The sequence below is a fragment of the Populus alba genome, chromosome 7 (genome assembly GCF_005239225.2).
Source record: "Populus alba chromosome 7, ASM523922v2, whole genome shotgun sequence".
NCBI classification, from domain to species: domain Eukaryota; kingdom Viridiplantae; phylum Streptophyta; class Magnoliopsida; order Malpighiales; family Salicaceae; genus Populus; species Populus alba.
Window position 1 is genome coordinate 279441 of NC_133290.1, and position 13345 is coordinate 292785.

At 37.4% G+C, this 13345-nt stretch overlaps 2 protein-coding genes and 1 pseudogene across 2 annotated transcripts; 1 reads left to right on the forward strand and 2 right to left on the reverse strand.

Moving 5' to 3' along the window:
* The first annotated feature begins 1578 nt into the window (after positions 1-1578).
* On the forward strand, positions 1579-4134 carry LOC118032091 (uncharacterized). The gene has a single exon (XM_035036687.2). The coding sequence runs from the start codon at positions 2037-2039 to the stop codon at positions 3954-3956; it is 1920 nt and encodes a 639-aa protein (XP_034892578.1). The 5' UTR covers positions 1579-2036; the 3' UTR covers positions 3957-4134.
* Positions 4135-5118: 984 nt separating this feature from the next.
* On the reverse strand, positions 5119-5475 carry LOC140955802 (rust resistance kinase Lr10-like). The gene has a single exon (XM_073410504.1). The coding sequence runs from the start codon at positions 5473-5475 to the stop codon at positions 5119-5121; it is 357 nt and encodes a 118-aa protein (XP_073266605.1).
* A 1040-nt stretch (positions 5476-6515) lies between these two features.
* Positions 6516-12372, reverse strand: LOC118032136 (protein GAMETE EXPRESSED 2-like; annotated as a pseudogene).
* Between the last annotated feature and the right edge of the window lie 973 nt (positions 12373-13345).

The window sequence follows — 13345 nt, forward strand, 5'->3', positions numbered from 1 at the left end:
AATTTACTTATCTTCTGTTCGGTCCAACAAGTCCTGCCAAAAGAATCCCTTCCACAAAAATCCCTGAAAAACAAAGATCACTGCAGCGCCCCTTCAATATCTAGCAGATAAGATTTCAAGAAATGTCAACATCTTCACAGTAGTTGTACGTACCTCTCTACTGTAAAATTTTTTCTGTGAAACTATAGCTGGGGAGTAGAGGCTGGCATTCATCATGTCCTGCACGATGAGTGGTCTGGACAGAGCAAACATGGAGTTAGTCTGAGAACACTCCTTACTGTCTCAAATATGGTGTCTGAATTTACACACCTCCTCATTTGCAGCTGCTGCCAGATCTAGGAGTGAATCTTTTGACCTGAACATTAACAACTTATAATATACTTAATTCGTTATTGCAATGGAGGAGATAAATTAAACCAGAAGTATTTTTCTCTCAACTCTTTTCCAGCCTTATCTGAGAATAAAAACAAATCCAATGTATTAATTAAGCAACTAAATCAGGTTCCTTTGAGGTGCATGAATATCCAAGTTAGAACTGCTTGTTGTATTTTCTTCAAATTGCTGGAAAAACAACTTAACTTTTTTCACTGTCATTTCTTATAATTTGGACACTTGAAATGTGTCTCTGTGCGTGTATGAGAGAGAGAGAGAGAGAGAGAGAGAGAGAGAGAGAGAGAGAGAGAGAGAGCATACTTGAGTCTCTCAGGAACATCCCTTAGTTCTGTCATTCCATTATGCTGTTCATCTTTGACTTTAGCAAGTGGTGAGAAAAACTGGATGACAAATGAAGCCAAAGAAAATAATATGTTCAGTTTAAGAAAAAAAAAAAAAACTTTCTTGTAATTCATAAAATTTCCTTGATTATTTTTTTGACAGTGTGGTAACGATTGTTTTTCAAATAATTTTTTGTATCAAAATACATATTAATGATTTTTTTTATTTTTTAAAAATTATTTTTGATATTAATACATCAGAACGATTCAAAAAAACTACAAACCATATTTAATTTTAATAAAAAAAAAAAAAATTCAAAATTTACCAAAACTGAAACGCAGCCCAAAATCACCAAAATTATGACCAAACAATGCAGCAGATGCAATGCCTATTGTGTCAAGAGAAAAACTACATCCCAAAATTATACACACACACTTTTTTATTTATTTCAATAAGACAAAATATAAGCAATCTTATATTCAGATAATCTTTTTCTCCATTCTCCTAAAATTTGAGTTTAAAGAAATAGCATAAAAATACCTAAAAATAATACTTATGAGTATAAATTGTAGTTAAATATAAAAAGTCTTTTAAAATGATAGATGAGAGGATGATTAAAATATATAAGAATAAAGGTATCAATCATATTTTATATTATTTTTTAAAAATATTATTAATTTTACACGGTAACAAAGTTAATAATTCTTATGAAATTATTTTTCAAATAATATTTTATTTGAAAATTTCATTTATTTAAAACAAGAAAAAATAATTTTTAAATTCCAAACGTAATGTAATATCTCTACAAGTTCAACACCAAAGAAAGAGCACGGCATCGTTTTAGTAAAGATCATTCCAGTGAGTTCCTTTTGAACTCTAAACTCTGTGCTAGAATCCCTTTACAACTCTCTAGCTAGACCGCTTTCTTTTGATTGTTTTTCCTCCAAGAGCTTCTCTCACTTTCTCGGGAAAATTAATCAATTCCCATCATTCTCTAATAGGATTTCCACTCCAAACAAAAGGTACATCTCTGAGATTCTTGCTATATGTTGATCTGGGCTGCTTGGCTTGAGTTTAGTGATGTAAATTTAGTTCTTAAAGAAACCAGGTTCTTCCTCTTTTCCCTTGTTTTGGTTTCTGGGAAAACGTGGGAGAAGACTGGAATAATAGAAAAAGGATTTGACTTTCTTGATGTTAGAGGCCTAAATTGAAATGGGTTCTTATTTTGGAAAATTTTGTTGAAGGTATTGTTTGTTTTAGATGATTTTGGTGCTTAGATTGAGAATCTTCGTAGAGAACACAAGGGGTTTCTTGCGAATGTAATGGCACTTGAATTTATCTATAGCCTACAAAATGTTTGGCCTTTGTCAATATTGAAAGCTGATGATTTGAAGGCATCTGACAGAATAGTTAGGAAGCTTTCTATACCAGAAAACACGAAAAGTTTCGTTTTTGCAGTTCGAGATCCAAAATCTCAATCTGTGATTTATATACTTTGTGCCCAGAATTTATCTGAGAGGTCAGCTGTCGATGTTGAGTGCCTTATAAGAGAGATTCGACCTGATGCTGTTGTGGCTCAGGTGGGTCATTCGCCATTGGTTCAAATTCAATCTGAAGAGAGTGAATTGGGAAATATTGCTGATGATCTAGTTCCCACTTCGTCATTTGGAGTGATTAAAAGATGCTTTTTAAATAAGATTAACAAGGAAAAGTATGAAGATTTGGCTGGAAGCTTGGTTTTGAGAGAAATATTTGGGACGGGTTTTCACGGGCATATCTTGGCTGCCAAGAGGGTGGCCGAGGAGGTTGGTTCATCTTTTTTGGTGCTTGAAACTTCATCTATCAATACAGTTATTGGGGACAATTCTTCGAGTGAAGTTGACGCTGGGAGTGAAGTTGACACGGGGAGCAAAGCTCATGCTTTTGTTAGTAGTTTAGTGCCACAGAAAGCAGGTTCCATCTCTTTGCAAAGTTCGAGGAGGTTTAGTCTTGATGATAATGTTCAGTCACGGATGGTGAAGTTGTCATCTTCTTATATGGATTTGTCAATGCATAAGTTGCGTCCTTCAAGTTCTGTTTCAGAGTCAGGATTAAAAGAAATTCAGCCAGGAAACAGTTTCCAGGTGCCACCATTTGCCCAAACTGTGTATCCATTACTTCAAGATCTACATAATATATTCATTGATCTCCCGTCAATCGGTAGGGCTTTAGCCTTTGCACAGAAAATGCTATATGATGTAAACAGGGGGGAAGCTGTGGATACCCGAATTATATCAGAAGTGTACACCTTCCGAGTTGCTGTTGAGGGGCTGAGAATTGCTCTTAATAATTCCAGTCGATTTCCCATTAAAGAACTGGGGAATCCCAACAACACTAAGATTGAGTTTTCAGAGCTTCAGGTTCAGGACAAGTCACATGCACTCATTGCACAGGCCCTTCAAAGCCAGACTAGGAAGTTCAAGACTATAGTAGCTGTAGTAGATGCTAGTGGCTTAGGAGGTATCAGAAAACATTGGAACACTCCTGTGCCTCCAGAAGTGAGGGATTTGGTTGGGCAGCTTGTCACTGAGTGTGAAAGTGATGGAGAAGTTCCAAATCATGCTGGAAAGAGACTGCTACTTTCTAACAAATATTTGGTGGCAGTTGGAGCTGGGGCAACAGCAGTTTTTGGAGCTTCATCGCTTTCTAAAGTTGTTCCTGCATCTACATTCGTGAAGGTCGTTACATTTAAATTACCTACTTCCCTTAAACTTCTGCTGACCCAAACCCAAAAGATAACGGCAATATCTATGGGCAAGACTCTTGGTCCAACAAAACTGCTGGCCCCTGGACTGGCCAATTCTGGAGCCAATGCAACATCTGCCTTGAAGGCAGCCACTTCTGCTGAGAAAATCCGGACAGTGGTCCATAGTGTTATAGCCTCTGCTGAGAAAACCAGTTTTTCAGCTATGAAAACAGCTTTCTATGAAATAATGAGAAAACGACAGGTACAACCTATCAGTGTCCTACCTTGGGCAACATTCGGTTGCAGTATCGCAACTTGCTCAGCATTGCTCATGCATGGAGATGGGATTGAATGTGCAGTTGAATCTCTTCCTGCAGCCCCTTCTATCGCCAGTTTGGGTCGTGGGGTTCAGAGTTTGCATCGGGCATCTCAAGTAATTGGGCAGACAGATGGCCCCAGGATACAGAAATCTATAGAGTCGTTGATGTACAGGTTGAAGAAAGTAAAGATGCAATAAAGCAAGACTTACATTTTCCTGCTAGCTGATAATGTTCTAAAGTTATTAGTCAATGAATTTAGATAATTCTTCTGTATATAAGTAGAATGTCGGAGGGTGATTTGTTTTGTCATGGATGTTAACCTCTCTGTCTTGATTTGAAGTCAATTTTCTAATCTCATACGACTTCTTTGTCATACAGCCTGGGAAATATTTTACAACTGTTCCTTTCTCCCATCTCCCCCCCTCTTTATTTCTATGTTTAACTTCGAATGTCAATTTCTCGTCCCTTCTGTTAATTCATATAGACAGGTCTTACATGAGATAGCTCGGTATTAACTGTATATCTGACAATAATTTGGAAGAATTTTTGTCTCATGTTGCTGATTCCGACCTAGTGGAAAACTGCTTTCTTTGGTCTCAAGCAATGCCTGCAATTGTTATGAAATCGTATGCTGCACGCTAGATGTTCTTCATTGGTTTCGGAGTCCTTGATTCCATCTTTCCTTGTCATTAATTGTTTGTGTAAATTCACAAATTTTTCGAGAAACTATGATGAAACCAATCACATTTGTCACTAATTTGCAAGGCTATTTACATGATATTAATTATTGGTTACACAGGAAATTCTGCTAGTCGCCTGTGCATTTTCCGAACTGTTTTATGCAGACTATTTACATGGTATTAATTATTGGTTACACAGAAAACTCTATGCTGAGTCATAAAATGCAAGAATTTGAACTCCCACGGTTTATGATCCCCCCCCCCTCAGATTGGAAGGATTCATCATCATCAGTTGTAGAGTCCAGCCACTGTTTCTTCGGAGAAATGGCAAATTAGTGTTAGAAATATAAATTGTGAGTATGTGACAATGATTCTTGAACTTTTTTTGGGGGCCATCTTATAGCACAATTAGCGTAGCAAATGCAGGGATGGTTACAGCTTAAGATAGAACCTTTGAATCTGCCAGAGCCCAACCATCTACATTATAAAAGTTTAATCATTTTATCAACCGCTGCTAATCTACATAATCACGATGCAATGATAGGGAAAAAACCCAATCTACGTTCATGCTACGTCACATACTTCTCCAGGAAACTACTTGACGAACCGCAACCTTTACTCCATTATTTCTAACTAATCTGTTACTACTGAGAACCGAAACCCAATCTACCTAAGATGTTTACTCTGTTTCTGAGATGGCTGCCAACTCTTGGTTAAGACGTCTTCCTGGCAGGTTTGCAGGCTTTTTCTTAGAAGCTGTGGAGCTAAAAGGATTAGGAGGTTTACTTAAGCTGTCTCCTTCACCTCCCAGCATATGGACAACAATTTTCACGGAAGGACGGTCCACTGGGTTCCACTGAATGCACCACAGCCCCGCCATTGCTAGTTTCTTTGCAATTTTAGCATCTTCTTCTTCTTCCTCGATATGCAACCGTAGGTCCTGTCCTTCTTCAAAAAGATTATAAATCCATTCTGGGAAGTATATTTCTTTGCCATTTTCTGACTTGTAGCCAACATTTTTCCTTCCTCCAACCATTTCTAGCACTAACATCACAAAACTCCATTTATTTGAACACACCAGGTCAAGAAGGTAGATAAATATGCTCTTAAAATCGTTTGAAAAAGATAAATAAATATGGAAGTGAAATAATTCAAAAATTTAAATCCACTACATTATTAGATCTATTTCCATAAATCTCTGATTTTTTTTTATTAGATATCTTCCTTCCTACATCTCGTTGAACCATTTTGTTTGTCTGATCCAAATAATATAATCCATCAATTTGTTTTCTTGCTGTAGCCTTACTTCCAAATACATTACATTATTGCCAATAATGTACGTATTCAATATTTTTCTCTAAATCTAGCTAAATAATAATTGGATTTTCTTGTCATATATTCCACTCATGGTTCTGTATATACATGAGCATGCTATCAACAAATTAAACTACAAGTCACATTAGTGCTCTTATTTTTTTTTAAAAAAAAAGTAAAGAAAAAGGATACTAAAATCAAACATGAAAGGTGTCTCTGTGATCTTCATTCTCCTTCTGCTTATCTTTGCTGTGACTGCTGGTAATTCTTCAATCCCAATTTCTTTATTGACCAGTTTCTTGCAACGTAGGAATGATCGTTAAGGAATATATATATATATATACACTGTTGTTTCCTTAATTAGCTATTTATTATGGATTAATCTTACGTTGTTTTGAATTACATTGTGTCCGCAGGAAACAAGCACATGAAGCAGTTAAATATAATATGATATAACAGCGTATTTAGAATATATTCCTGCACATGCTAGTCTGTCTATATAAATCTTCTAAATCATTAGTGATTCCAGATGTCATGTAATAGAAGGAAAAGTCCCTTGCTTAATCCACAAGACTAGATAGGGCTCAAAAAAGCATCCCAAGCTGGTGCAATTTATGCCACGAAGCAAGCTACCAAGGCACATCAGGCTTTTTATAGACTGTTCAACTTGTTTTTTATACTGCTTTTCTTGTCACTAACTGTCGTTAATATTAGCAGAAAACCATATAATGTGCTTCTCAAGTGCTGCAATAGTACAATGTCTCGTCCCCATTTACTTGGTTTAATTTCATAGAACTGATCAATAGGTTTCCTTTTGATCCTTCTCAATAACAAGTGGGGTAAGACCAGGTGGAGTCTGTAGATGATGGCTGCTAGAAGATCCAGGAGGGCTACATATGTTCTTGCCAGTTTCTTCAACTCCTAACCGTCGATTGGAGCTGCAAATTGGCACAACAACTTTTTAGATGTTATTGAAGCTGAAAAAAAAATAATTCGGAAAAGAGGAATAAATGAACTAAAAAAATCATCCTGCTTGATTGGTTAGATAGTTACCGTTGTCGAAAGTTGGAAGTTTGGCCACTAAGCAAGAAAGGGCTTGAACAACAGCATGTGAAGTTTGTCGTATCCTCCGAAAAATCTGTATTCTGCTGTACATATATGATTCAAGAATGTCAGGTTGAAACTTGAGCTTCCAAATGAAGCATTCAGAAGTTCCTGTTTCTATTTCGTTTCGTTGCTGAGATATAAGAAGGCACTCACACTTTTTTTCTGGGAATTCTGCACACTAGATAGCTGAGAATTCTTGACACTGATTCTTCTTCTTTCATTTGCAAGATGCATTGCGCATTTGCATGTAAAGAACAGAAGAATCCCTCCTAGAGAAAACACCATAAGAAACTCAACTAAGATAGCTGATCCAAGGGCTGCATCAATGGAGTAAAAAGATGGTGAGTTCATTGGCTATTGATCCTTCTTGCGGACACACATTTTGGTTGTACCATTAAGGAAGAAAAAAAGAAGCATCTAGTTGCTGAAAGAAAATGTCGATACTCACTGTGAGCTAACAATGAACTCATTGACCTTCTTCGGATAAGTTGTACTGTAGCCTCAGCATATAAAGGCACTGCAATCTTGTCGGTGCAGTCTGAAGAACACCCATAATGTCCCATATCATTTAATTTCACAGTTAAAATGGCATCACTTTCTCTACCCTGCACCCACAGAGGGAAAGAGAATTAGAGAAAAGGATCAATTACGCCAACTTCATTTAAACAGTCTTTTTGTAAAGTGAATTAGGTTGATAATCTCAACTAAGTCACTTCCCACAGCCAGAAGCACATTATCGAAACATTTTTTTGCCCTTAACCTTCAACATAAAGGAAGCTTACTCACATCATAGGACAGTTGTTGCATGACACTGTTGCATTCGTTAAGCGCCCCCCGGAATCTGACTCCATTAGCTCTGACCATAAAATGTCTTGAGATAGAAACATATGTCTGTATTGGTTGCCACTGATAACTACTCATCACCTTAAGTTCAGTTGTCTTAAGAAGCTCAGCTGCTAGACTGGTTACCAAAAATCCCTTGTCTACTTCCACTGAAAATGTGACTATAAATCCAGACTCATTGCCTGCAAATAACCCATACGAAGAAAATCAAGTCCCTGAAAACATATCTGTCAATTATACTTACTATTTTATTCTCTGAGGTCTTGAGGGTTTGCGCAAACAGAAATGTCTGGTTCCGAAGTAATTTTGATGGCTAAACAAAATGTTCATGTATATACCAGGGTATCCAAGAAGGTCTGGATCTCCAACAGAGAACTCAAACTTGTCTATTGCTTTGTCAAATATCAGTGACTCGTCCTCGTTACTCTTCAGTATGATAAATTTAGGGATTTTAATAACCGGAGGATCGTTGACAGGCTCAACAGAAACTGGAACATCCAGGTCATTCTTTCCATTCTTGTTGCTGGCAGAAACATGAATAGCATCATCCCCGTAGAAATTCTGACTTCTGATTAGAGTAAGGAAAAACAAGTTATCAATAACATAGGATTCATAGAATAAATGCTTAAAGGAGAAATTATAAGGGGAAAGGATTGTGTGATTCTGTAGATGCTACCCAAGATACTGAATCGATTGAAGGGCTAGATTGATTGCTTCTACACCGCCTTCTAAGATTAAATCTTTAGCTGCATCATCCCCTTTCTTTGCAGAAAATTCACCCCAAATGGGCTGCCAAAACTGCATCAGCACAGGAGACAAAAACACAGTCCCAGATCGAGCGCTGAGAGTGACACAGATTTTCTCTGTTGGATCCGAGTGTTTTATCACAATCGCAGAGAAACCACTGCAGCGAGGGGAAGTGATGAATAAAAAGGACCAAGCATCATGGATTGAATTATCCAAAAGAAAGCTTTCAAATATGGTGCAAGTAAATTAAAAGTTCAGTGGTAGATAATACCCTACCCATATCTGGGACCTATCACATCTTCAGTTGCTTGCAATTTGATTGGAAAGGAAATGAACTGAGGTGGGATGTTGAGAACAGAAATGATTACAGAAGCAGAAGCAAGGTTTCCATTTACATCAGATAGTGTGTATGTAGAAGAGTCATTCCCGTAATAATCTTTGTAAGGAGTGTATCTAAAGAGATTTCCATTCTGTAAAAGCGAACCACGATCTGGCTGACAAAGTAGAATACATAGCAGTTAAGTGATTTTTCCACGCAAATTCTTCCGAAAAAAGCATTGTTCATAATCTTACATGTGAAATAGCAAGTAGTGGAATACTATCTAACATGAAAAGAGTTAAGTGCTGATAATAAAATTTTGGACCAAGGAATCACCAAAGCATGGATTTATGCTTTCAGTAGTTTAAAAACCTTGTAATTTCTCATTCAAACTGAGAAACATTTCCTTTAATGTAGCACGAGAAGATCATCAAAGAACATGAAAAGAACTCGGATTTCATGACTTACTTTTGAAAATTCAACAATACTTGCATTGTTGCCGGCAAAGTAGTCATTCGCCAAGACATCGAAAGCAATAGACTCATCCTCCCAAACCGAAATGTTATCGTCATTGGCCTTGGGAAAGTATTCAACTGAAAGATGAAGAAAACAACTTGAACAGGAAACCATTGTATCTTCATTTTAATTAAAACAGGAAAAAAAAGTCACTACTTGGAGCATAGTTGGAGGGAGAAACAAGCTCATACGCGATAATTCAAGTGCAGATTGCTATACCAGAGGGACTACCATTATGTGCTTTTGATGATTGTCTATAATGGAGGGGAGCTGTATAACATACCTCCATACACGTTGACTCCGAAGGGGCAGGGTGACAAACGTTTGCCATCAAAAGAAACACACATCTCATAAGTTCCAACATCCTTAACCACATATCGAATGCAGTATGTACCATTATCGTTATCCACAAACATTCCACTTGAAAAACCAGACTTGTTAACTGAAGCTATCTCTAGTGTCAGTCTTGACTGCTGGGACAGGACAGGATTAAAAAATGAATCCACCAGTTGCACTGCCATTTCATTTTCAATCATCTTTGGCGCCCTCAAAGAAAATTTCTGAATTGTCGAGAGTGATACATTAACCTCACCTACATCACAGTAGAAACCTCTTTGTGAAAAAGAAATTGATGCAGTTACCACCATTATTAGCAGGAAATTCAAAACAGAACAAGAACAAAGCTCAACAACATATATGGCTGCCTAATGGAAGTTCAAACCAAGAAATGATTGAACCATAAACAACATGTCTTCTTGATGAATGGCAGGGAAAATTTAGGAAATCGGTCCAATCAAAGGTTAAATTACTGACAATACCTGCTCTCACTTCCTTTCTGAATGAATGGCCACCATTCAGCAAAACATTTCCACAGAACACATAAATTTCATAGATTCCACTCTTTTCAGGAGTGTAAATCACATTAAAAGCACTGGCCATAACTTTTGAGTTTCCTGTAGACTGAATCAAAATAGGAAAAGTTAGAATATGCAGTACACCTGAAGGAAATATGTAAATCAACATCTTACATTTTTTCCTAGATCAACTGAGGATACAGGAGCAATTTCTGACGGTGCCGGAGCAATTTCTGCTTGATGGATAGATTTATTGCCCGCTCTTGGATTAGATACATTTCCTATTTCATAGATCCATGCTTCATTGTCAGATTTTCTGAATTGTTCATTGAGAAAAAACCTCATGATTTACAAATTTCATATACCATTAACAATTGGATTGATGCTTGGCTTTACTGAATAGGAATCAGTTTCCCTTATTATCTGCACTCGAATGCTTTCTACTCCGACAAAAGATGGGTATTGAAAAATGTCATTCAAATAAATTGAAAATTGTGCAATTTCACCAGCAGTGGAATCATTTAAACCAGATTCATTGACTATGCTGGATGATCCATCAGCATAACCTATTCAAATTAAAACATAAAACGAGCGCCACTTCAGAAAGAAAATATAACTTTATATTAAGCAATTGAAGCATGAGAAGTCATTTATGCTCTACCACAGGAAAAAAGCAAACCTAGTTTTGGACCTAAAAAACTGGTAGGGAAACAATTCATTACAAGTGGTTAAGAGCAAAAGGCTGCCCAGAAGAGACGGCTAGAGTATGCAAAGGGATAAACACTGACACCAAATGATTGTTAAATACCAAATTTAGCAGCATGTTACACTCACCAATGAACACATTAAAAGAAAATGGCATATTGGAGATGCTTCTATTATGTTTTGTATCTGATATAGTGAGCAAGAAGTTTCCTGGTTCCAGTAGACTGAAGGAACATAACTGAATTCCTGGCATCACCTCGGTGAAGCTCATATCTGCAAGAGGTACAGACAGGTTCATCTCCTTTTCAACAACATTGGTGTCGAATTCATAGAATCCTAGAACAGGGTTCCCATATTTATCTTTCTGGTGTATACAAGTTTCCATCTTGGAGAATATTTGCCATACATTTGTTTCAAACTTCCAAGTGGCCTCACAATTGGAAACATCGACAGGTCCTGGTAACGGCAGTTCAAAATTTTAACAAAAATAGGAAAAGATAAATGCTAAACACTTGAAATGACAATGAATTAGGAGCAGAATAAACAGCTATGAGTTTCCTATAAAAACAAGTTATTAGCTGATGATAAATGCTACAGCACGTCACCTGGATTCACCTTATACAGAAGCGGACAGCCATTCAAGGTCTGATTTCCTCCTTCCACATGCAACATTAAATTCCCAGATTTTGTAGCAATAAACTCGGATGATCTGACCAAATTCATTCCAGCCTATGTGAGTGATGTCTGGCACATTGGCAACGCTACCGTTTTCGTAAAGTTCAGACACAGTAAAATTAAAAGGACGTAGTTCTTGTCCCGTTGAAGTAACATTATTCCCAAATGCATCTATAGGAACAATTAAAACTGTAGCTTTAGCCCCAGCTTCGAACTCATTTTCGAGATCCCTCCATGACGCAATGCAGGCAGATGCATATATTTTCCCTTCAGTAAAACAACACCGACTATGGTTAGCAATTTAGCATACATTTTGAAGGTTATTTGCTCACTGTTATTGATGAACCGAAAAAACAATTAGTTGAACACAATAGATCCAAAAGAGTCACCCTTAGAACTTTAACAAATTTAGCTTTTTCCCTAATCAAGAACAGCAACTAAAATATCAATCAACACAAAAATGAACCAAAACTTGAACTGGTAATGCTGCAAGAACTATATAAAAAACCTGCTTTAACTTCAAAATGGAGAGAAGAATCAAAGACATGAAAAGGGCCGTCTTCAATAAAAACATTAAAAACTCCAACCCGTATTGGGGTGAAAAGAATTCTCCAAGTATCCGTATCCTCTCCTGCAACATCAAGTAAAACACCAGACACAAAACAAGAATTCCCCATCTTGCCATTCACTGTTATTTTAGGACTAGAAGCATTTCCTTTACTCCTGTCAAACTCTCCTAGCACTTTGATCTTTATAGTTGCAACATCTCCTGCTTGGAATGTGTTGTTGTCGCTTAACCAACTGAATGCAAAGCAGGGTCCTTGTGTTTGTTCTGTAAGAAATGTCAAGTTATAAATAAACTGTCGCTCACTTTTTTTTACAAATTATAGTGATGTTAAAGGATGATTTTTTAGAAAGGGTACCTGAATTTACATGCAATGAAAATGAGGCAAGAGAGTGAAACTAAGTGAATTTCGAGTGCCATGACTGAGAAAGAAACTCAAAGTTTGTGAATTTATGTCTCTAATTTCAAAAGGGATGTGTAACTGTGCTTAGCAGAGCGGTTTATGGCGGTTTACCAACGGTTGGGTTCTCCAAATACACGTGACTTTTGATGCCATAAACGGCTTGAACGACAGGTTGTAGTGAAAACGACATGTCTTTAAGCTGGAAGGGCACCGAGTGCATTGGATCCATCCATTTTGTTTGAAGTCTTCTGAAGAACGTCATTGAGCAGGCATTTTGATTTGTTTGAAGTCCACTGCCATCTGCTTCTCTATCTGAATCTTACTACTTTCTCCACAACCACGGAAGGAGAAGCTCTAGAATACCTGTGCTGAAGCGGCTAAGGACTAGAAGACATTCATTGCCGACAAGAAAGAAAGTGTTTCGAAGAAATGTGGGAAGGTATTTGCTGTTGGCTGTTGAATGATGAGGTCTCATGTATTGGCATTTACGGGATAGGGGGGAGTGGGAAAGACAACGTTGGCTATGCACATTGTTAGCATTATGGAGACAACAATTGCCCCACCATGTGCTAGTGGGAATAATCTCCCACTTAGCACATGGTGGAGGACCCTCCTCACTCCCAATTGTGTATTTATGTGCCCCCTTCCTGTGAAGAGTGTGTGTGAGTATTGTGAGAATACTGAGAAGAAGAACAGACGAGTTGCAGTGTGAAACACAGAGAGAAGAGAGAGCTTGAGTGTAGAGTTGAGTTGAGAAGATTCTCCTCCTCTTGTTGTTGTATTGTTTCTTTGTAAGCTTGATTAATACAATCAGTAGCTCCGTGGAGTAGGCAAGTTGCCGAACCACGTAAATTGTGT

Excerpts from the sequence above, each read along its gene's own strand:
- LOC118032091 (XM_035036687.2), top strand. The coding sequence starts at position 2,037 with ATGGCACTTGAATTTATCTATAGCCTACAAAATGTTTGGCCTTTGTCA.
- LOC140955802 (XM_073410504.1), bottom strand. The coding sequence starts at position 5,475 with ATGGTTGGAGGAAGGAAAAATGTTGGCTACAAGTCAGAAAATGGCAAA.